This window comes from Dermacentor albipictus, chromosome 1 (genome assembly GCF_038994185.2).
Source record: "Dermacentor albipictus isolate Rhodes 1998 colony chromosome 1, USDA_Dalb.pri_finalv2, whole genome shotgun sequence".
Taxonomy (NCBI): domain Eukaryota; kingdom Metazoa; phylum Arthropoda; class Arachnida; order Ixodida; family Ixodidae; genus Dermacentor; species Dermacentor albipictus.
The window spans coordinates 404,945,226-404,970,223 of NC_091821.1; the positions used below are offsets into that span (position 1 = coordinate 404,945,226).

Sequence of the window (24,998 nt, forward strand, 5' to 3'; positions counted from 1 at the left end):
GTAAATTCAGGCCCAGTTTCACAGCACCTTAGTTATGCGTAATACCAAAACAATGCCAAATGAAGATGAGTTCCTCACACTTTGTTTGCCCCCGCCTTATGTAACGCCTTCGAGCCTTTAAGGCTTCAATAAATGAAATGAAATTAAATTTAATTACTTACCCAGCATTTCTTGGTTTATCAAAACGAAATTTATAGAACAATCCCGCTGGGGCGAAGAAATCAGATAAAGTTTGGCAATAGTTCGTTAATTCAGGTGGGCCAGTACAATGTTCCGCGATGCCTGCCATTCGATTACTGTACTAAATCGAAATGTTCTTTTTTCGTCGAAAGTTTGCCCCGTATTATAACATGGGCGAAGGTTCGTATATGTGCACAGAGTCCACCCTTTTCAATGACTTCAGCAAGAGTCAATAATGTAGACCGCGAGTGCACAGATTGCGATCAAATTGGCAACACGGATGCAGTTCCGCTTTTGAATGGTAGTGCCATCACGATGAACTCACTAAAGCAAAACTAAAGCAGATTGCGTGTGCGCTACCTGATGTCAGATTCCATGCTCATGCGCATTGATAAGATCATCTAGAGATTGTCGAGTGAAGTGAAAACCTGCTATCTCTCTTCTTTATTGCATTCACATTTTCTACAGAAGACTAGTAAAAAGACAGGTACACCTTGTAAGTGATTCAAATGATTGCAAGAAACTCACCAGAGCAGGATTGGCCACCCTGGTGCAGTACTTGGCCACAACCACCTATAACAACACAACAATCATACCCCGGCCCTCACTCCCCAGCAGGTGCGAAGCAACTGACCACAGAGGTGGTCAGACCTGCGACGCAGCATAGGGTGCTAAGAATTCCTGGTTCCGGACAGGCCGCCATTGGAATCTGAATTTGGCAACGTTTAACGCTAGAAGTTTATCGAGTGAGGTGAGTCTAGCAGTGCTGTTGGAGGAATTAGAGGGCAGTAAAAGGGATATAATAGGGCTCAGTGAAGTTAGGAGGATGAAACAAGCATATAGAGTGCTGAAAAGCGGGCACGTCCTGTGCTACCGGGGCTTAGCGGAGAGACTATAACTAGGAGTCGGATTCCTGATTCATAAGGATATAGCTGGTAACATACAGAAATTCTATGGCATTAACAACAGGGTGGCAGGTCTTGTGAAACTTAATAAGAGGTACAAATTGAAGGTCGCACCGGTCTACGCCCCTACATCCAGTCAAGATGACCAGGAAATCGAAAGCTTCTATGAAGACGTGAAAACGGCGATGGAAACAAAATACACTATACTGATGGGCGACTTCAATGCCAAGGTAGGCAAGAAGCAGGCTGGAGACACGCCAGTGGGGGAATATGGCATAGGCTCTAGAAAAAGCAGGCGAGAGTTATTAGTAGAGTTTGCAGAACAGAATAATATGCGGTAATGAATACCTTCTTCCGCAAACGGGATAGCCGAAAGTGGACGTGGAGGAGCCCGGATGGTGACACTAGAAATGGAATAGTCTTTATTCTCTGTGCTAACGAGGGCATCATACAAGATCTGGAGGTGCTCGGCAAGGTGCGCTGCAGTGACCATAGGATGGCAAGAACTCGAATTAGCCTAGACTTGAGGAGGGAACAGAAGTAACTGGTACATAAGAAGCCGATGAATGAGTTAGCGGTAAGAGAGAAAATAGAGGAATTCCGGATCAAGCTACAGAACAGGTATTCGGCCTTAACTAAGGAAGAGGAACTTAGTGTTGAAGATACGAACAACAATCTTATGGACATCATAAAGAAATGTGCAATAGAGGTCGGCGGTAACTCGGCGGTCGGCGGTTAGGCAGGACGCCAGTAAGCAATCGCAGGACACGAAAGATCTGACCAAAAAACGCCAATGTATGAAAGCCTCTAACCCTACAGATAGAATACAACTGGCAGAACTTTCCAAGTTAATCAACAAGGGGAAGACAGCGGAGGAAGCCTAAAGCAGTGAAGAAGAAACTCAGAATAGGGAAGAATCAGATGTATGCGTTAAGAGCGAAAGCCGGAAATATCATTACTAATATGGATACAATAGTTCAAGTGGCTGAGGACTTCAATAGAGATTTATACAGTACCAGTGGCACCCACGACGATAATGGAAGAGAGTGTAGTCTAGAGGAATTTGAAATCCCACAAGTAACGCCGGAAGAACTAAAGAAAGCCTTGGGAGATATGCAAAGGGGGAAGGCAGCTGGGGTGGATCAGGTAACAGCAGATTTGTTGAAGGATGGTGGGCAGATTGTTCTAGAGAAACTGGCCACCCTGTATACGCAATGCCTCACGACTTCGAGCGTACCGGAATCTTGGAAAAACGCTAACATAATCCGAATTCATAAGAAAGGGGGCGCCAAATATTTGAAAAATTGTGGACCGATTAGCTTACTGTCCGTTGCCTACAAAGTATTTACTAAGGTAATTGCAAATAGAATCAGGAACACCTTAGACTTCCGTCAACCAAAGGATCAGGCAGGATTCCGTAAAGGCTACCCAACAATAGACCATGTTCACACTATCAATCAGGTGATGCCTCCATGACTGCTCAGGTTCCGACTGAATCAAACGCTTTCTCGTAATGAATGAAAGCTATATATAAAGGTTGGTTATTGCGGAATCAGGGTGTAGACGAGCCATATGTAAAAATACTGAAAGATATCTATACCGGCTTCACAGCCACCGCAGTCCTCCATAAAGAAAGCAACAAAATCCCAATAAAGAAAGGCGTCAGGCAGGCAAATACGATCTCTCCAATGCTATTCGCAGCCTGTTTACACGAGGTGCTCAGAGACCTGGATTGGGAAGGATTGGGGATAAGAGTTAATGCAGAATACCTTAGTAACTTGCGATTCGCTGATGATATAGCCTTGCTTAGTAACTCAGGGGACCAATTGCAACGCATGCTCACTGACCTGGAGAGGCAAAGCAGAAGAGTGGGTCTAAAAATTCATCTGCAGAAAACTAAAGTAATGCTTAACAGTCTCGGAAGAGAACAGCAATTTCAGGTATGGGAGAGGCCTTTGCCCTGCAGTGGGCGTAGCCAGACTGCTGCTGCTGCTGCTGCTGCTGCTGCTGCTGCTGCTGCTGCTGCTGTTGCTGCTGATGATGATGATGATGAAGAAGAAGAAGAAGAAGAAGATGCTGATGATGATGATGAAAGATTAGGTTGATATTTTTCCCGTCCTGAAAAAGAAAACATTTTAAACCAATTAGCCGCAAATGAGCTATGAATATGCAAAATCAGGAGCTGTTCGAAAGCGAAGTCTTGATCCGTTTCACCGAATGCTACGGTGAACTTTGGATAGCTTGATCGCAAGCGCCTTCGTGCTGTGTAAAGGTTCATATCTAAGTCGCGGTATTCATTCTAGAATACATTTCCATCCACCTTATATGTGCTTAATATCGCAAACGTGGTTGATTAACCGCATTTAAATTGCTACATGAAATTGGTATTTATATTCTTACTGATATCCAATCAGGCGCTGACGAAAAGCGCATTTCTTTTGCGTTAGTTGTCACTGATGGTCTGCGAATGCGATAAGAGAACCGATAATGGAAACGCAACACTGACATGATGATGACATAATGATGTTTCTGAATGAGGCACGTCATGCCATCAAAAGTAGTCTAAAACTACACTAAAATTCCTAAATTTACAGGCCGTGCTACCATAAGGGAGAAACCAGGGGGTGAGTTGTGTAAGAGAATAAAGTGAGAGCATAAGGCGAGAGCAATGTAGACATGAAAGTTGAAAACCAAACTGTATTGCGTGCGGCTCGGGGTAACTCAAGTCATTTTTGAGTCTACTAGATCACCACTGAGGAGAGTAATTGAACATTAAGATGAAGATATCGGCAAGTAAACTCTATGCGTTCTGATTACTAATGAAAAATTGCCGATTGCTGTCTCCACAGTATTTAGTTCCGGTTTTTAAAAGTACACAGTCAAAATAATCATCGATGCAACTGTAGACGGAAGCTAGATAGAACCTTTGGAATTCCTTTGGGATACATTTTGAAACGATAACAGGGCCTGACATGATAAAAAAAATTCCTGACAGAGTACCTCAAAGGATCAAATTACTGTCGCCTAGTGGTAAGGCGCTGTGCCGTAATATAAGGACCATCATTGTCGAATGACTACTTGCTACATGTTTCGCGTTGACTTCTGGAGATACGTGCCCGAAGCAGCATTCCTGTAATTTATTTCTTGACTTTTGAAGGGGAGTGTAAAATAACATTCACCGGAGATCTTTGCGCTATTCTACAACAGGGCAATTGTGCCTGCCCTAAGCACAATTATTGTACGGTATCGTTCTCATGTGTACATAGTCATCAACATCCTCCATCTTCTGCTTCTTCGAGCAAGGGCTGGCGTGTTGCCTTTGTAACAAAGCGCTTGAATAGCAGTATAGCGTGCTACTAATAAGGCCTTCTATTCCTGCTCATGATTTGGTGTTTCCGTAAGTGCCAGCTGATGACTAAGAAATGCGAGGTATGTTTCCAGCAAAGCTGTTAGCCTAAAATCGCTCGAAAACATTGTATGCCAAACAAGGTCACTCACAAAGTCAATATGGTTAAGAAATGGGGAAATGTTAGATGCAATATGCAGGGAATCTTGGATGATGTGTGTTATTAGGAGATAAATGAAAATTGCCAACCATATTAGCGGTCTGTTTAGAAGCCGAAAACGAGAGTCAATTATACAAAATGCTTACGAAATGCCCAACTTCTCTGGGAGGACCAAAACCTGCCACGATTCTATATTTAAAGAAAAGGGGGCATGTTATGCCAGACGTTTACCGAACGTTTCAAGTGCGAGGGTTAATTACGAGTTTTGAAACAATTACTGAATACCAATTTTCGTGTGGTAACGAGGTGTAAAGTTGATTTTTTCAGTCTTCTCGGTGAACTATGCATGGCAAGTAGTATACATTTCTTTGAAGTAGGAAGCATGTTGCGAGGGGAAATTGTTAAGTGTTGAATCTGCGGAGTTTGTTTAAAGTCATTATAGAGAATTCGTTATTCAATGGTTTCAAAGTTTCATAGTTCCGTTAGCGGGAACGTCTCCTAGAGTTCCAAAGCAATTATACCAGACGTCAAGTTTCAGTTCAATAAAAACGGGGGGCAACGTGGCCGATGAATAAAGCTCAGTCCCTGACCAAAAATGGGGGTAATGGTAAGTGTAATATATAGCGTAACTTTCACGTTCCTGATCTAATTACAAGTGCAGCAAATATTACTAAACCTCCGTTTTTTTTTGTTCATTCCCATGCGTTTTACGAAGCTTGTACTAGGTTTTCTCCGTGTGCTCGGGAATGATACAAGGCATTTTCTTTATACTTGAAAAAAAGGGGCTTGTTATGGTGAGTTTGCAGACGGCGCATTACTTGCAGTTTTTGCAATTATTTGCCAGTGCAACGGCTGCAAAACTTTATGACTGTGTTTTACTAGTGGCAAGAAATTTAGCGTCCTGTCTTTGCATGACTGAAAAAAACCACACACATAAAATGTTGTGAAAATGGAAGGAACGTAATAGCAAAGCTGTCTGCGAGGATAAACGTACGTTAATCAACTACAGTTTTCGTAAAAAAAAGTTATTTGATCAAGCGTTGGAAAGCGTTATATGGCCAATTTACGCTTTGTTGCCAGTGTCCCGAGGAAACTCTACGTTACATAAAGTTTATATCTGGTTAAAAGAAGAGATACGTTTGGGTTGTGTCGGCAAATTTCAATGCATTTGGGTTAATTGCGGCCTTCGCAATAAATTACGCATTCAAGCGCTCCCAAGCGTCATGAGCAAGTTTACGAGTGGTGCAACATTTAGCACGCACACTGGTTTAACTACTAATGCCACAGAAGCAGAACTTACCGAAGAGGGTGAGGGCGGACATTGTGGCAATAAAATATGCGAGTTAAATGCGTGCATACAACGTTTTCAAAATGTTTCTTAAGCAAGTTTTCAGCTGTTTGCTAATGCTCCTGTAGAACTCAATGTTGCACCAAGTATATATGTGATGACCAAGTGGGTCATCCTAACTGTTATGTGCAGCAAATTTTTACCGCTTCCGCCCTAATTAAAAGTGTTGCAAATAATAGCTAAACCCTCGTTTCTTTCTCTATATTTATGCATTATACACAAGGTTACAATAATTTCGTAATAGGTTGTACCGGGGTTCTCGGTTCATTAAACAAACCACCTTGTTTCTAATTGTTTCAAATTAACGGATGATTATGGATAATATGTATCGGCAGAGTTCAAAGTCTGCAGTGGACTAATTATGGCCTTGGGAATATATTACGTATGCAAGCGATCCCGAGCGTTATAATTTATGAATATCGCATAACTTGATTCACCGCACTTAGGAAACCATGAAAGCTAGCCAGATCGCAGTTAGCGAAAATTAGGGTGACATTCTCGTTAATGTTCTCCCTAATAATATGCTTCCGGATTAATTGCTACCTTTGTAAAAAATTCCTTAACCAGTGTTGAAAAGCGTTATATGCAGTGAATGTTCCAAACGGGTTAATCTTATGCTTATAACAATTTAAAGTATGGGGTTTATTTACAGGTCACTGAAATTCCTAAACTCCACGAAAACAATAGCTTCACTGGAAATGGGGTTGTAATTCTGCAAGGTCACAAAAGTCTGCCGTGTGTTTGGAAACATGACTTAATTTTTTTCGTCAGGAATATTTTCCTTCATTTAAGAAACACTGCGTAACGACGCCGTGGTTTAGTATGAAGTCTACTGAAGTGTAACCTTTAAGTTAGTACCTCATTGCTCCACCTGCTCTGCGGAGCCTGCTTTATCTCTTCGCAAAGAGTTCAATTTCTTTTCACCATTTAACACACTCCGGCTTATAAAGCGCGCGGAGCAATAGTTTCTGGCATTTTCAATATAATTCAGATAATGTGGTCATCTTATTGACTGAGCTAGGACGTACATAAAGCAAGATTATTCTATCAGGTTGGATGGAGTGTGTGTAGTATTTCCATGAAATTTCCATAAGTGATGCCTCACTACTCATTCCAAGGCACTGTTATCGTTTCTTTTCATGCTATCTTGGAATTTCATCGCGAGCTTTCGGAAAACATTTTGAGAGAAAGCATCACAACGCAAAATTTTCAGATTGGCAAATGGCAAGAGAGCCTGTTTTGAAGGGGCAGGAGGAAGTAATGGCTTTTTCATTTCTTTTTGCTTTTTTTTGTCGGAAAGTTTTGCATAGGTTGCGACACCGAAATTCCGGGAATAGTTTGTCAGCCTGGTCTCTATCGCACAATTTTCCTGGCGGCCACGATGCGTGCGCCGAATAGTTTTGCGTGTAGATGACCGAGTGCCAACGCACGAGCTCAATCGGGATGGGAGCCAGCAGGAGGGGACTCTCAGAAACTTCGACGCCGATTGCACGGGGTTATGTTGTCATTGCAAGGACACCCGCGCAGTGGTTCTCTTTTGTAGGCTGCCTCGAAAATTCGCTGAACTGTAAACGAATCATATTATTCATTCGGCGACTCAAATATTACTTTCAAACCCTTCAAAACTATTCCATCTTTCTTTCCTCTGGTGACTTAGGTGAGGAAGCGACAACGAAAGCGCACAACTCAAACCATTATAGCGCTAGACGACTCCTAAGGCAGGCAAAACGAAAGACCGTAGTGACTCCAAAGATGCGACCCGCTCTCTGCCTCCGTCTGCCCTTTTGGCCAATCGTCCACAAGCACGCGATAATGCAGTACTCTCCGGAACTGCTTCATCGTAAAAGCGAAAACGTCCTGGTGGCCTCTTGGCATGCATTCGCTAGTGCAGGATAACCATCTTCCGTAATACTCCTCGCTCGAGGGCTAAGAGGATGCAGCCACGAACGTCCGCACGCCAGGGGAATGGAATACGATGCACGGTGTACGCCGAGAAGCAGCCACGTGCGCTAAGCATGCAACTGAAAAAGACAAAGACAGCCAATCCCACCGCAACGCGACTCCTCATTTCTGGGTGCTATCGCTTGGAAGGTCTACGCGAAGTCTGGACCACTTCCTGCCGCCATCGTATATTGTTTGCCAATGTCACCATGGCCGCTCTTGGACCAGTATTAAAGAAATACTTTCTGATAGTTGTTTCGTTTCTTGCAGGACCTCCTCCCTCAGCGATGCTCACATGCACGCTCCCGGATCGTGAATTAGAGGATGTGAAATCACGGGCATATATAAACAAGCCGGTCGTGAGGAGATGGCACCAAGCAGTTGCCCTCACGCCTGTGTGCTCCAAGCAAGATATCCAGACTTCATTGTGCTACCATGATCGGAAAGGTGCCGGAGTTTACTGTGCGAGCCCGCTGTTGATTCATCGTGGCGTAAGACGCGGCGGTATCTTACACTGGATATTTCTGACGTTTCAGGTGTTTCTCCTAGCGTGCGTCGCCGTTTACGCAGCCGGGCAAACAGTTGTTCAACCGGTAAGTGCACTGCAACCACTGCATCCTCTGCCTGTCCTTATGTTATCTGTATCTGCGGTCGTTTGTTCGCGCAGTTATAAAGCTGTTTGCTAATATGCACTGTTCATTCGCGCGCTATTTGTGTTTTCATGCAAAGGCTGTGAAGAGTATTCTCTGTAGAAAGACTACGAGCGGGAATAACAATGCGGATAAGCGTAGTAGGTTAGGTCGCGTGAAGGCATTGATGTGACTAATGTACCTCGAGAGGCACGCATCTTGATGGAAATCGCAATAGCAAGAAATAACTCCCTATGATAATCAGCTTCACTGTTCTTATGAAAATATTCTTGTTATCATAAGAATAAAGACATTCCTATGAAAATAAAGTCCACTGCAACACTACATAGAAGTGTAGTGTTACAGTGGATGTGGGTAGAAATTGCGTTACAGTGCACCTTAGAACGACTGAAAGCTGAGCTAGTTGGTAAGGATTCATTATACAAAAAAGGTGAGGCGTGCAGACAGGACACAAGCGAAGTGGACAACACGAAAGCGTTCATGTTGTCCACTTCTCTTTTCTTGTGTCCTGTCAGCATGCCTCACCTTTTTTGCACAGTGCACCTTATTTACGAATAATCTTTCTTTCACCATGCACACTACAGGTGCGCGTCACATCAGGGCTGCTGCGATCGAATTATCATCAATTTAAAGCATGTAGAATGCGTCCCGTGCTGTGGCTCGTGATGCTCTAAATTTAATTAACCTTCCTTCAGGCTACCTGTTAGTGCGAGCTTAGAACGGTTGTACATGGCATGATGCTTCTTGCTACACTTGTCTCCATTGCGATTGTCTCGGTAGGAGCAAAACAAACTATAGCCTTTAATAAATCCTGTGTACATTTCACAGAGAAACCACAATTCCTGAACGCACCTGTAAAACTTCATTAGTTTGAAGATTGCTATAGAAGTGCATTGACGTTTTGAAATGCATGGAGACGTTTTCATCGATGTTTCAATGCAAGAAAGCGCGAAATAATATCAGGCCGTCAGTTATTACGATTGTTAGGATGACTGATGAGGATGATTTATAAGCTAGGAAAATATTTCGTTCGTTCATACAATTCTCAGTTTGTGCCTCTGCTTGGAGCTAGGGTTAGCCGAGAGGTCGGTTGAACAGTGTACAGCAGCTGATGGAACGCATTCAAAAAACGGGAAATATGAGTTAGCGAAGAGCAACCAGGGGGTGAGTTCGTGCTATTCTACAACGCTAAGCTAGAAAGGATGTAGTCGCGGGCAGTCGAGATATGCAGCATTTATGCTATGGGAAATTATTGGAACATATTGGCCCTGGAAAATTGCGACTTGTCGCTATTTTTGTAAAGCTGGGTGGGTATAGCAAATGTTTTGCATATGTGTTGCGAGTGCCAGGCTGATGATGCCCTAAAAATCACAGTTCTGTGCTTTATTTAACATGGCATGTCAGAAATGTTCACGTAGAATTTAGCTGGTTTCGCTCACTTTATGTGACCCTATCGCACCAGAGATAATCCCAAGAAAACCTGGCAACCTCCTCACGACTTTTATGCGTAAAGTATGTCAGCGCTGAATTCCTTGTCTGTTCACGCCTCTTCTACCACGGCCGACTCTTTCAGGTGGAATCACCTCCGCAACCGTATAGCTTTAGATATGACACCACTGACGAGTACGGCACCCGGATGACGCGCGAGGAGACCAGCGACGAGTACAACAACAAGGTTGGATCCTACAGCTACACGGACCCGAACGGCATCACACGCACGGCGCACTACGTCGCCGACGCTGACAGCTTCCGCGTCGCTATCGAGACAAACGAACCTGGCACCCGCACTTCGAACCCCGCCGACGCGCAGATCACCTCTTCGGCCGTTGAGCCGCCGCCCACTTATGCGCAAGCCACTCCTGTCCCCTATCATGCACCGGTCGCCGTGCACGCCGTGCACGCTGGTCCGGATGCCGTAGCGGTACACGGTGCCCCGACTGCCGAAGCTGTGCATGCTGCACCGGTGGCTGGCGTCGCTCTCCACGCTGTCCATGGCGCACCAGACGGCGTACACGCATCGCCTGTGACCCTGCACGCGGCGCCCGTGTCCTACGCAACGGCGAACCACGCAGCGCCCCTGTCGGTCGTGGGGCGAGCCAAGAGTCGCCGTTAAATAAGCTAGGTCCGTGGCGCAGCTTGCTTCGAGAATCAGGGATCAGTGTTCAGTGCTTTTTTCTTCCCCTATTCATTTGTTGCGGACTGTAATTCGCGCCGGTGTGGAGACCATCTCTAAGCTTGATTACTTTGTGCTGAAAGTATGTGTGTGACACGCAAATTCCTCTGTGAGATATCTGTTCATGCTAGGGTTCGTATTCGGTTCTTAATGTTTTCTATGCTTCTATAACTAAAATAGCGGTGTCTGGTATAACGCAGCAGAGAAACTCATACGTAAGACTAGATCATCTCGTATGGAGGCCTCTGCTTGTTGGCCCTGCTGCCATGCCCGCAGACACCCTTCTGTAGGTTTGCTGCACTAGTCGTTGAGTTAGCCGCACACGAAGCTGCGTTAAGCACCTAGCTATCTACCAACAAACATCAGAAACGCACCTAGAAGGCAAAGTAATCGAACTATTTCTCCTGTATTCGCAAACAATCGTTGACTAAAAGCTATTGTTCGACACCATCTAGTTTCTACAAATGCCGCCGAGTGCCACCAAGTGGCTTATAGCGTCTCTCTTCGATTGAAGACACTGCGCTTCATTAACGCCCCTAGTCCATTCCTACGGCGAAGAGTTCCCTGAGGAGCACACCTTGACTCCACTGCTTTCGCATAGTCGCCGACAGCATCTGCTTACCGAAATTCCACTCAGAAATCAACGTGCGGCTTCACTGAAACGCAGTGACCACTTCATTTGAACGGCCATGCTTCAATCAAATTTCCTGAGTCTCAGATGCAACCTGCGCCGGAATAAATGTCTAGAATATGTGAATGTCTTTTTGTTCTTTTCCTTGGTTGAGTGCACAAACTTCCCGTTAATATCAAATACTACCCAATCTTTCTGCGATATGTTTTGTAATGTTTAATATTTGTGCTAATTTCCCTAACAAATGCATTGTCTTGCTCAGACGTTCACTTACGAGTTTTAACTCGAAGGAGTGCAACGCATGTCACATTCTATGTTTTTTTTTTGTTCTTTGTTTTAGTGCGATGGTATTGTTTGATCTACCGTATTTGCTAACATGAGGATGTAAATGTGTCTTGTTTTGTACACCGTAGGGAGGAAGACAACCTGTGCGAGCTTTTGTTTTTGTTGAAAATGTGTTATAACATGTGCATTCAAACTAAAATGTCCTTGGTGTTTTGAAGCCGCTAACAAATATTTGCGAATCCCTGAGTAACCTAAAATGTCTACAACCAACCACACGTAATACTGGACGCAGGTTCAAACACGCAGACACTAACAAATGCCCAAGAATGTACAGACCTTCAAAAATAATGAAATAAACGTAAAGACTATCCTCTTTATTCATCTTTCTCTTATTAAGGATGCAAATATACACACTATAAACAAGCAGAAAAAAAGGCTACCCTTGTTTCATATTTAGGTTTATATTTATGAAACATACACTCTTAATGTATTTCTGGACGTGGAGGCTACAGCTAAATGCTCCCTAAGGTTTGTCATGAATAAAAATAAAAAGTCAGCAATGGAAAACGACATTGCTTCCCGACTATTTCTAGACTTTTATCTTCCTTCGCGACTTGATTTGTGTTATCTTGTTAGAGTAGGCAAGATCTGGAAAAAAAATCATGTTTTAATAAGTAAGAATAGGACTTACCATGTTAAGATTTTAATGAACCCTTAGAGGCTACAACAATACGACGCACTATCGCGCTCAAAATTAGCTACAACCCGAAAGCCCTTGGCAGTGCTGTCGTGCTTCGTACCTCATGCTGAATACGACATTAGATCATTTTTCGAATTGTACCAACCAGTTTAAACAATTCAGTTTTTTTCCCAGATCTTGGACGGGCTTGTTTCTGTTAACAAAGCTAAATTGTGACCTATGTAACCTGCAACAGTTGCTCCTACAAGTATCATGGCTTATGGAAATGTCTTGGAAATTCTGCGAATAAATTTGCGTGGTGCCTACTTAACAACACAATTGCTAAAGCGAAATTTCCTCTGATTACAACGACACATTGTGTGTTTATACTTTCTGTTACGGGAATCACCCTGAGTCATTTTTCGCCTTCATCGCGTGGCGTGATGGTCCCGTTTTGGTTACATTAAAGCTGGCATCACACGACGAACCGCATTGTCGATTTCCTCGGCGGACGAGCGTGACGCAGCTATGTGTCAGCAAATCGTGCTGCAGACAAGTATTCATGATACTGTAGCTGCTTGCGTCGCGATTTCCTGCAGCTTAGCCGTGTCAGCCTTCTGCCCTCGAAGTGAACCAGCGGTTTGTGCGGTCATCTGAGCCTAGCTTAAATGGGTTCCTTAGATGAAACAAACATCACTGTTTACACGCATGCAATTTTCGTCATGGACCATTTTCCTTCGCGATCAACGCAATTGCTGCATCGGCGCTCTGGGCATACATGATGGCTAAGAAGTTTGTGGACTCATTTGTGAAAGTAGCCAATACTGTTCTTCACAGTATTGCAGTGGATGAAATCTTATATTGTGTCATTACGTGCAAACCCAACAACATACACTGTTTGTTTCATCGTTTTATTTTGGATGGCCTGAATGGCAACCCTACTGGTCTGTGTGCAGTGTACTGTGATAAGTTATTATGTAATAAAAACTAACGCTTGCATTTCTTACGATGTTTCCGTTTCTGGTTCACTTCCGCGGATTAAAAACTAGCCACAAGTGGATTGACTTGGGAACTTACTTTACCCATATTTCGCAGTTTTTTTCCAGGCCGCGTGGTAGATTAAACGAAAGAGAACAAGTTCACAAAAATGCTGGTTGCCTTTTAGCAGCACAAATTGTCTAGTCACGTCACCCCTGTACAGTAAGGTATACATTTTTTTACGAAACTGATGAAGTGCCAATTGCATGGAAGACGTGTTTCGTTTATTTGACAAGAATAAGTTTTCTTGTATTATGTGCAAACTGTTCTGACTGGTTAATAAGCACCTATTTAACGCACATCCCTTGGTGCCCTTGTTCATACTTTATATCCCTTTTTCACCCTTCAGAAATTGAAGCATCGATAATACCAGAAAAAGTTACAGCAGACAAAAACATGACACTAAAACTTCCAGTTAGCTACGTAGATCGTCCATCTGTTAGTACCAACTGGCGAGCACGTTATGTTTTACATTTGCACCTCCAATATTCAGAAAATATCTTAAGTTAAACGGTCTAATACATGGGGCAACACAGTTGTAGCTGATAATGGCCTACAACTTTTCTGCCTAGAACTGCTACTCAAGCTTCCTTGCTGCTCACAATGACTCGTGATCTGCGCACTTCAGTATTGTTACACGCCCTTCAATGTGACCCTATACCTGAAAAGTTTAGTACGTCATTGCTTTCTTCTGCTAGCTCGGCCATTGTCATCATTTGTACACAGGAAAATTTGTGGGACGCTTATAAGGAAACTGAAATTGAATGAAGGGCGCGAAGCATGCAAGTGAGTGTAGCAAAACACAGGTCAGAAACAAAGTAAAGGGCTCGGTAATGGCAGTAAGCAACTTCGTACATTGCTCTAGTACTATAGACAAGGTGAAACACTGAATGGTGTTTGAAATTTTCCGCATACGCAATTTAAGCACGGTTGCTCAAAATCTAGGAAAAACTGCGCACTGCTGCTTCACTCGAATATCTCGCTAACCATGCCCTTTCCGAAGAGTCATATGCTTCGAGAAGACCCTCATTGCCCAGAGATTTTCGCACTGATGGTGCAGCTGTCACGAAAATCAGGCACGATATATTCCATAATGTGTGACAGCTTCACGTTTCGCACTTTACGGGATGTAAGTGCGACACAGCCAAACCCATTTTACCCTTTACTGGCATGACACATTTGATTAGGTCACCAAATTCTAATGCAACAGAAAGTGCAGTTAATAGAGCTCAAGAAGTTAAAGCGCTTCCTCGCTACCAATCATTATGTGGGTGTGCGAATGCTCGAAATTTCGAATATGAATCGAATATTGCGCACTAACTACTCGTATGCGTATTCGAAGGTGAACTGTAAGATATTTTCAAACTTTCAAAGCTAACCAAATGTTTAGCCACAACCTACTATTAGAGTATGATTACCGTTCTTCCTGCGCTAAAAAAAATTATCGTAAATTATCGCAAGCCAAACAACGACAAACATTTTTGAAGCACTGTAGAAGCAAAATGGGTAATGCAAGCATTGTTTTTGGTTTTGCGGTGAACGCATGCATGACAACCTGTTGCTCTTGCTTATATCATGTCATTTAGTGGTTTTGGCACTCTAGTCAATAAGGAGTTTTATTTTTTATTCAACAACCAATGCTTTTTTCATTGGTATAGGTCATTTTACGCCTGTCTACAGCACACAAGTCATTCAGCAGATTTTTTTGTTTTTGTTTTCTGTAACTTACCTTCATTCGTAACCATTTATATAGCATTTATGGAAAGCTTGACATACCGCGCTCATGCATTCTTGGGAACCTTGTTCGCAACCCGGCTTTAAACCTGTTGATAGGTAACTTGCGCAGTTTATTAAATGACAATTAGTGAGCTTTTGTTGATTTATACTATTTGTTCTTGAGAGTGAGCTGTCTTCATTTCACTAGTTAGTAAAAGTAGGGTACTTTACAATACTAGAATAAAAAAGACGCAATTTCGCCCGTAAGGTGAAGCACCGATTGTGATAGCAAATTAGTAGATAGCCATGTGAAGTAATTATAGTAGTTCTATCGGCCATATGCATTTGTAAACATTCGCTTACCAACTAAATTAACAATGATATAATATGTAAGCGCGCCCGAATGAAGATGTAGAAGGAAATACACAAAGAGAAAACAGTGTTGCTGTGTGTCTGTTTCTCTCTACGTCCTCTTTCAGTCGTGCTTACACATTCTATGATAGAGTGAAACAAACTAGCCCGCCAACGTGTTTTAACTAAATTAACATGCACGGTGTCACACCCACACTGGCAAACGTGGACATATCTCGCTCGATGGGCACGGAAACTCGCTGTCAAAATGCTGGAGGGAGGAGTTGCGGCAGCAGCAGCGACCGAATCGACCTTCGCGTATATCTCGCTTGATGTTGTATACAATGTACGGGTGTTGCCAGGTTTGAGCGATCACAACGTCGTTCTAGCAGATTTATCAGTTCAGTATGTGAAGGTTGCAAAAACACCTAGTCGAAAGATTTATGCCTACAGCAGGGCCAACTACGAGGCGATTAGCGCTGCTTTCGAGTCGTTCTTTCCAACCTTTGATACACTCGCAGATAATCTAGATATCGAACACCTGTGGAATACTTTCAAATTGAAATTGTTCGAACTACGTGAAGCTTTTGTCCCATCACGAGTTATATCAAGTGGGCGAGCTCGAGACAAACCCTGGTTTAACACAGAGTTACGTGCCCTTGTTCGACGACAGCGACGAAACTATCAAAGATATAAGGCGTCTAATTCGCCAGAGCATTTGGCCTTGCTGAAAGCAACAAAAACTGAATTTAGGCAAAAGTCCGACATCGCTAAGGACTTCTATTTCTTTAATCTAGGAGAAAGACTTGTCAGGGATACCAAAGAATTTTGGAGGTATGTGAAGCGTAATGGCAAAGACAACAGATCAATACCTGCTTTCGTTCGTTACATTCGTTATGGTAACGCGCTGGTTAGGTGCACTCTTTACCGCAAGCAGATTGGTGTTTGTTGTGCTTGTGGAAAGCTGGGGCATCGCGCTGACGTCTGCCCCTCGCCGGAAGAAGTGGTTTGCAGGGGCTGCGGTTCAACCAATCCCAGTGAGGCCCACCGGTGTACCCCCAAGTGTGAACTGTGTGGGGGAGAGCATATAACGGCTGCCAAGGAGTGCCAGCAGCGATTCCGTACCCCATATGTGGTCCGGCGCCGTCGTTTTGAGCAGGCTATGGTGGACATCAAGGCGGAGGATGACGAGAAGGGAGGCTTCAGGTACGACGACAGCCAGTTCCCGACGTTGGGGAAGACGCTGGAGAGCGGGCAAGGACAAGATCGTGGGCGTCGACGTTCAAGATCAAGATCAAGGAGACCAGGTGGAGCATCTCGCAGCCGCTCCGGTGGCCGGTCTGGGAGCAGATCGGCGTCTAAGGTGCGCTTCGGACTGGACGGACAGTTGGGAACTGCGACTGCGCGTGGCCCCAATGGGACGTCGGGACAAGGTGTGCGCAAGAGTGGTGTGCTGCAGGGTCTACAAGGCAAGGGCCCCAATGGAGCGGCAAGTGGTACTACCTGAACGGAGCGCACAAGTGCTCGAACGGAGATGCCTAGTTTGGTAAGGCCAGAGCAAAGCAAGAATGAGGCGAGATTCAAGAGGCTAGAAGAGGAAAACGCAGAGTTGAGAGAAATGGTGAGACTGTTAGGGCAGAAATCTCGGCCCTTAAGGGTTTGGCAGGACCTGCACCGGCAGAGAGGGCAATGCCTGAGCCCATAGAGAGCATGGATTTTGCTGATGTAGGTGAGGCTAGTGGGTCGCGCCCCTCAAAGAGGAAGGCGATGACTCATGAGGCGGAGCCCGCGTCGAGGAAGTTGAGATCTGAGGTGAAGGAGTTGCTGTTGAGTGTTGTAGATAGTGTTAAGCAGGTCAATGATGGTCTGGCGCAGCTGAATACGCGTCTCACAGAGTCGCTCGGCTCGAGTGATGGAAGGTTCAAGGAGCTGCAATGTAGAATAGAGGTGTTCGAAAACAAATCCAGTCTGAGTGCCTCTCCCCTTCTTAGGTCCGGATCTCAGTCGGCTGGTTCCACGACAGGGAAGTCTCAGGTTCAGCAAGATGGATCGCAGCAAATGCTTCAACATGGCGCGACAAATGAGGCTTTTTGTGTGTGGCAATGGAACTGTAGGGGGTATGCTCGTAAACGGGCGCCTCTACAGCAGTATATTCGCGCGTGTAAGGGTAGGCCGCAGGCTATTCTACTGCAGGAGACCATGACGGAAGAAGTTTCTCTGACGGGCTACTGAACCGTCTTCGGCGGATCCAAAGCTCGGGGGACCTGCATTCTGTTGGATAGCAAACGGACGCATGTGATCCATGATCTTAAGATACATTTAAGTTCCCTGGAATATGTCATGATTGAGGTGATTCCTAACCGGGTGAACAAGAAAAGCGTGTTTATTCTGAACGTGTATAGTGCCCCGAGGGACAGGGTGCACAGATTCAAGCTGCTTCTGCAGAAGGCTTCTAAGCTTGCCAGGGACCATCCGCTTATCGTGGCTGGGGATTTTAATGCTCCGTATCACGTGTGGGGTTACAAGCATAACACAGTAAAAGGGAGAGACCTTTGGCAGAACGCTGCAGAGTTTGACCTTACGCTGGCCACTGACCCTGCCTTTCCGACACGTATAGGGACGTCGACGTGTAGGGATACTACCCCAGACCTCTGCTTTGTAATGAACGCTGCCAAGCCTAGTTGGTGCAATCTTGCCGAAGACCTAGGTAGTGATCATTATATTAACCAAGTCGTTTTTGAGGTTGAGGGTAGGCGCCCTAGGGCGTTAATGTTTATAGACTGGGATAAGTTTCGGATGATCCGGGAGGAGAGAGGAGAAAGGGGGAAGGAATTCGAAGGCCTGTACCGGCCGTCCCTGGAGGATTGGGTCACCCAGGTGAGGGAGGATGTAAAGGAGGCTACGAAGAAGATCACTACGGATTTGGAAGTGGATAGTGTTGATAGCAGGCTGGCCCATCTGATTGAAGCCAAGTGGTCTATGCTGGCTAGGCGGAAGAAGCAGAGGCTTAATCGCAGGCTGCGTAAAAAGATTTCCGAGCTGAATAAGCTGATTGAGGAGCACTGTAAGCTTTTGTCTAGGCAACAGTGGGATGAGGTATGCAATTCGGTGGACGAGCAGGTGCGCAACGGGAGGTCGTGGGGCTTGCTTAAGCATATGCTGAACGACTCCAATACGAGGGTTAGTCAGGGGCACGTCCTTGCTAGAGCTGTACACGAAGCAGTGGGGTCTGCCTCGGAGGAAGAGCTGGTTGAAAAGCTGGCCAACAAATACCTTCCTGTTGCGGACCCGGATGCTTTTCTGACGGAGCAGGCCTACACGGGAGAGGACAACTTTTCCCTAGATGAGGACTTTTCTGTGGAAGAGGTACGCACGGTTTTGCATAACCTTAAGAGCAAGTCGGCTTCCGGAGCGGACGGGATTTCGAACAAGCTCTTGAAAAATCTGGACGATAGGTCAATCAAGTACCTTACCGGGGAGGTTAACGCTATGTGGAGAGACGGGGTGGTCAGGAGCAGTGGAAGACAGCTCTCACGGTGCTGATTCCCAAGGCTGGCAAAGTCCCGAGCATCGATAACTTAAGGCCTATTTCGCTCACTTCGTGTGTGGGCAAGGTGGCCGAGCATGCGGTGCTTAATCGGCTTACAAGGTACCTTGAGGAGAACCAGGTCTACCCCCACACTATGATTGGTTTTAGGGCCGGGCTGTCGACTCAAGACGCAATGAAGCTCATCAAGCATCAGGTCATTGATGGAGATGGAAGGGGCGTTAGGGCCATCCTAGGCCTGGACCTGGAGGAGGCTTTTGACAACGTTCGCCACTCTTATATTCTTAAGTCCAAGTCGGATCTTGGCCTCGGCGCGCGCTTTCATGACTATGTTAGGTCCTTCCTGTTAGGCATTAAGGCTACCTTGAAGGTTGCGGAGCTGGAGTCAAAGATGTTCAATCTTGGAGAGAGGGGCACTCCTCAAGGGGCCGTCATCTCGCCCACATTGTTCAATCTGACCATGGTCGGATTGACCAAGAAGCTCTTGGAGTTTGAGGGGATTAGGCACACCATGTATGCAGATGACGTGACCATATGGTGTCCCGGTGGTAGTGAGGGCTACATTGAAAGTGTTCTGCAGGAGGCAGTACATGTAACTGAGAATTATTTGGACCCGACGGGGTTAAGGTGCTCCCCCTCCAAGTCGGAGCTGTTGCTGTACAGTCCCACTAGAAGGGGACGCAAGCCAAGAGGATGGATCCCCGTGGACCAGCTGAGCATTCAGCTTCGTACACGAAATGGTGATCTCATACCTAGGGTTGATAAGATTAGGGTTCTGGGGATGATTATTGAGTCGAACGGCGCCAACACGCTGACGATCCAGAATATCATTGCCAAGACAGAAAATGCGGTACGCCTAGTGAAGAGGGTGGCCAACAGGCAGACGGGGTTCAAGGAGGACAGTCTCATTAGACTTATGCACGCATTTGTATTGTGTCACTTCACTTATGTGGCGGCCATGCACAAGTGGAAACCATCGGAGAAGGAGAAGCTTGACACGCAGATTAGGACGATCACGAAGAAAGTGTTGGGTGTGCCAATGTGCACCAGCACCGACCGACTTCTCCAGCTGGGAATTCATAATACCTTGGATGAGATAGCTGAGGCTCAGGAGAGGACGCAGATGGCGCGTCTCTCTACGACTAGCACGGGTCGGCAGATTCTGAGAGAGTTAGGTGTTCCTCAGGAGAAGATTTCGCAGCTTCATGTCGGTATTCCCGTGAAGGTCCGTAATCGGTATCATGTCAAGCCTGTTCCCAGGAACATCCATCCGGAGCGAAATGTTGGTAGAAGAAAGGCAAGGGGAGCTTGCCTACTGAGACTCATTCGTGATGAGAATCAGAAGGTTAGCTTCGTCGATGCTTCTTTCAACGAGGAGAGAAAGGTGTTTACCATAGTTGTCGTGGACAATGAGGGCAGTCTCGTTAACGCTGCTACCGTTCGGACTGATAGGCCAGAGGTCGCAGAGCAAGCGGCTATTGCGCTCGCCTTGGTTGACAGGCGCAGGCCTTTTGTATATAGCGATTCAAAGTCGGCCGTTAGGGCCTTCGAGAAAGGCTCGGTGGCTAAGGTTGCTTTTAAAATTATGCAGACATGTGAGATCTCTCAACACTACGTATGTTGGTTCCCTGCTCACCTTGGGATGATCGAGGGAGCCCCTCCGAATCTCAATGAGTCCGCTCATGAGGCAGCGCGAGATCTTACCCTCCGCTCTGCCCCGCGCAATGGCGTGGCGGTACTCCCCGAGAATAGAGACTCCACTTCCACATACAATGAAATCACGAAGTATTACCTTCTTAATCGCAGGGTTTACAGTTTGCCGCATCCTAAACTAAACAGGGCTCAGGCACTTACATTACGCTTACTACAGACTGGTACTTATCCTTGCCCACGGAGACTGAACATGTTTTATCCAGAGACGTATACAGAGCCTTATTGCCAAGATTGTGGTGCTTTAGCCACGCTCGAACACATGCTCTGGTCTTGCGAAAGAATGGAAGACTCGGCGATCAAGGATGCGTCCAGGTGGGAGGCTGCACTTCGCAGCCCGGACCTGGATGAACAATTCTGGGCTGTCCAGCAGGCTCACGATGTCGCCGTGAGGCTTGGCCTTCCGGTCCCGACGTGGGAGCGGCCCGCTTAGTGATGAACTATCACTACCTGCAGGACCAAATAAAGTTTTCCTTCCTTCCTTCCTTCTTCCGTTATTCTTTTTTTGTTAGAACTGTTCGAGATCGGAACAGTTTGCCATCGACCATTGTATATATTACAGAAAATGATGCTTTTTACCACGCGTTGAAATAATTTGTTGATGTATTGATTCAAGTTTGTAACATCCCTGCTGTAATGCCCTACGGGGCGATGCAGGTAACTAATAAATAAATAAATAAATAAATGCCAAGGAGATGTCGGAAGCACGGCGCGCACGAACTACCGGCACTACGCGCACTCTGCGAACATCGCCGATCGCTTTGAAGATAAGGCCCACGCGGGCGCACACTTCGGCCTCGTCACAGATTGCTTTCAAGATACGGTGACCACACGGCCGCGCCGTAGGCAGCAGGCACCGGAGAAGGAAGCCCCTCCTCCCCCACCTCGCGTGTGCGTTTGACTATTCGATATAAGTTTTGATGTTCGATACTCAATATGTGTATGCGATTCGTATTCGAAAACGATCATATTCACCCACCTCTTATTTTGGATTCAGTGTAAATTTGCCAGACCTAGTGCCGCGTCAGATAGGAAATAGTCGCGAAGTATACGTCTGCAACAAAAGAACCACACAGAATCAATTTGAGCAATTATAATCTGACATCAATATATGGGAGCATTTTCTTCGCAAGTTCTAGCGAGTTACTATTTTATCTACCTGGGCAGAAGAGCTTACTGTTTCTTTTAATGCGAGGGTTAAGGCTTCAGTGCATACAGGGGTATGGGCTGCGGGCTAATAAGGATGATTAAATGAATGAAAAAATATTTGCGCATCTAATAAAGCCCAGGATTACTTCCCAGTCATTCCTTGGACGTCACTAGAGTGGAACCACTTTCCAACAAAGAGTGCTTGCATCACTAGTAATGCCTCCTCTCGTGCTGCCTCAGCGAAGATTACTTAGAAGAGCGCGTTTGCACTTACTAACAGATGTCAGTGCATTTTTCCAACACTTTTCTTTCTACTCAATGTATTTCTGCCTATTGAGTGTGTCAACTTGCACTCCTGATGTTTTTTTCCTTTTTTGTAATGTTTGTTGCATTCGTTGTAACCCACTCCCCTCTTTAATCATGCTTTGAAATGTCCCGAGGGCATTATAAATAAAACGAAAAAATAAAGCTAGTTTCCGCGCGTGAAATAATTGCAGCTCGCACAAAGGTCACTGCATTCAGTGCGCGTGTCTTTCAAGCAGTTGCTCGGCGCCCTCCGAATAGAAAGATGCCTATAGGTGCCTCGCTGGCGACCACAGTGAACTCGGAAAGAAGATTAGGTCGAGAGAATAGAAGGTGACCAAACAAGAGTCAGTGACTTCCAACGACCTTGCCAAACAACTCACGTCCGAAGCTTGTACAGAAAGGCAGAGGAGGTGCAGTAGGGGATAGCGTCCGGTACTCGCTCGTATGATACAAGTGATCGTCCCGTTCATTAATTCGCCATCCGATAATAGCCGGTCACGTTCAATACTCCTTAAAGCATCAGAACAGTTCATCTTGGGACTTGTATAAAAGCAGCACCGTTCAGTGCAATGGATCAGTCTTGTTTTCATCTCGACAAGAGCCACAGCGCACCATGTTCTCTAAGGTGCAGTGAAACCCATCTCCGTTGCAATTGCGACGTTCTGTAGTTGGCCGTCATCGCTGGCGGCGAGGAGCTTATGCGGTTTTTTTTCTTAAATCGTCCATTACAGGTTGTTCTGTGCTGCCTTCTGGCCATTGCTGCCTCTGCACCAGTTGAGGAATACGTGAGTTTTTGCCCAGTGCCGATACTATATCTAGTAAAAGAATTAAGAGCTTACCTAGACGTCACAGTGATATCCTGTCACAACTAACATAACCACTGCCAAATGGTGCCAACGGCATGGCATTGACGTTTGTTAGGAACATTTTCTTACGGCAGTAGAGTTTCCACCCCTAGGTCAGCCAAGCAGCCAACTACGCTTCTTCTGAAACGTGACGGAAGACGTTAAATCAGCGTAAGAAAAGCTCTCTGGATGAGCCTCTTGAAGCCACAGTCGGGCGCCCCAAGGAAAACGTGTACATTATGGCAAGAAGCTTAAGCTCGTATTAGATTTCCTTGAGCGCAAAAGATTAAAACCTGCGTGTGAATAGCTACTGCGCCACGTGAAGGCTGAGCTTAGGTTTCAACCTTACGAAATACATCGTAAGAAGATAGTTGGAATATACCGAATGCTTAAACGACAATAGGAACCGGATCGTTTGATTGCAAAAGCGCCAAATGTTTCCATGTCGCAAATCTAGAATTGAATTCATGTTTCTCTATGCAATGCTGTAATGATCTACATATTCTGAGGTCGGTGACAGCGACTGTTGTAATATCGAACCAGCTACTCCCGATGGAGGGGGGAAAATTATCTCGCAGTTATAATTAGTCGATCCTAATCCTATCATACCTACATTATCTTGCGCTAGATGACCAAAGAAAGACTAAATACTTTGTTTAGAGCAAATGCTTTCGATCTTACAGCATGTTTGACAGGAAGGAAATCTAGTTTATCTAATATTTTTCAGTAATACTCCCGCTCCTTCTTTTTGCCGCAGCCACCTCAGCCTTACTCCTTCAGCTTCGACAACACCGACGAGTACGGCACCCGACTGACCCGTGAGGAGACCGGTGACGCCAACAACAACAAGGTCGGCTCCTACAGCTACACGGACGCCACTGGCATAAGCCGTACCGTTAAGTACACCGCCGATGCCGAGGGCTTCCACGTCACCGTCGAGACCAACGAGCCAGGTACCAAGAGCTCCAACCCAGCCGATGTCCTGTACACCTCTAGCGCTGTCGAGGTGGCCCCAGCCCCAGCTGCCCCCGTCGTCGCCAAGCCCGTTGAGGTCAAGCCCGTCGTCGCCAAGCCCGTGGTTGTGCAGGCGGCCCAAGCTCCAGTCGCAGTGCACGCTGTTCACGCCGTGCACCCTGTTCATGCCCTGCACCCAGTTGAGTACGCTGCCCCAGTTGCCTTCGCCACCGCCCACCACGTGACCCCAGTCACTTTTGTCCACCAAGCTCCCTTCACCGTCGGCAAGGCCAAGGCTTAAGCGAAGAATCTTCATAGATCGCAGGCAAAAAGTCAACCGTACACAAACAACCCAACCTCACACGCACAGGTGGCTGTTGCATGAAGACCCGGCTGTACCATCGATCGCTCATGGCTGACGAAATGGCATCGGGACTCTGCAGTTCAAACGTCACTTACTTATCCTGTTCTACACTGTTAATGTTTAACGAAGAATTTTATCACATGTTACCGTTGACAAAGACATATTAAACAAATAAAGCTTCTTTTCACAACAGTATCGAGTTTATTGTTGATGAAGCTCGTAGCTGTATTTCGCGACGCCGAATGTATCATTTGCTCCCGAAATCGATAACAACTGGGAAAATGCAATTTTGAGATATAGACCTTTTATAATGCCCTTTCATAATGTTCACTAAAGAGGTAGAAAAACTTTCGTGCGCTGCCTCATTTCACGACAAAGAAATATCAAACGATATATATCCGCTGCATGCACATGCGCTTGATGAATAATGGTGAGGTTATTATTTTCTTTACTTTTCAGAATCAGTGCCGCGTAGTAGAACTTTCTATTAAAAAATTCACCGGCGATTACGACACTCCTTAAAACAAAATTTGAGCGCAGCTCCATAGGTGTTTTCATCTCGCGCTATATTAGCTGGCACGGACAATCTGTCTTGTGCGGCACGCTGCAAATGGAGCGAAGTGCGATGCGATTGCCCCGCCCCGCGAATCGGGATATAGCGACAGGCAGCGCGTAAGTGACGCATGGGTGCGATTCACAGGAGCCGCCGCAGACAGACCT

At 45.7% G+C, this 24,998-nt stretch overlaps 2 protein-coding genes across 2 annotated transcripts; both read left to right on the plus strand.

Moving 5' to 3' along the window:
• The first annotated feature begins 8,159 nt into the window (after window positions 1–8,159).
• Window positions 8,160–13,304, plus strand: LOC135903556 (cuticle protein 16.8-like). The gene is made up of 3 exons (XM_065433868.2): window positions 8,160–8,327; window positions 8,417–8,473; window positions 10,104–13,304. The coding sequence occupies exons 1-3, from the start codon at window positions 8,316–8,318 to the stop codon at window positions 10,641–10,643; spliced, it is 609 nt and encodes a 202-aa protein (XP_065289940.1). The 5' UTR covers window positions 8,160–8,315; the 3' UTR covers window positions 10,644–13,304.
• A 9,407-nt stretch (window positions 13,305–22,711) lies between these two features.
• Window positions 22,712–24,447, plus strand: LOC135903590 (cuticle protein 16.8-like). Its single transcript, XM_065433907.2, has 3 exons — window positions 22,712–22,740; window positions 22,847–22,900; window positions 23,718–24,447. Exons 1-3 carry the CDS (start codon window positions 22,729–22,731, stop codon window positions 24,213–24,215), a joined length of 564 nt encoding a protein of 187 aa, XP_065289979.1. The 5' UTR covers window positions 22,712–22,728; the 3' UTR covers window positions 24,216–24,447.
• The last annotated feature ends 551 nt before the right edge of the window (window positions 24,448–24,998 follow it).

Coding starts and splice junctions, on each gene's coding strand:
- LOC135903556 (XM_065433868.2), top strand. Junction 8,474..10,103: donor GGCAAACAGTTGTTCAACCG/GTAAGTGCACTG, acceptor CGACTCTTTCAG/GTGGAATCACCTCCGCAACC.
- LOC135903590 (XM_065433907.2), top strand. Junction 22,901..23,717: donor CTGCACCAGTTGAGGAATAC/GTGAGTTTTTGC, acceptor TTTTTGCCGCAG/CCACCTCAGCCTTACTCCTT.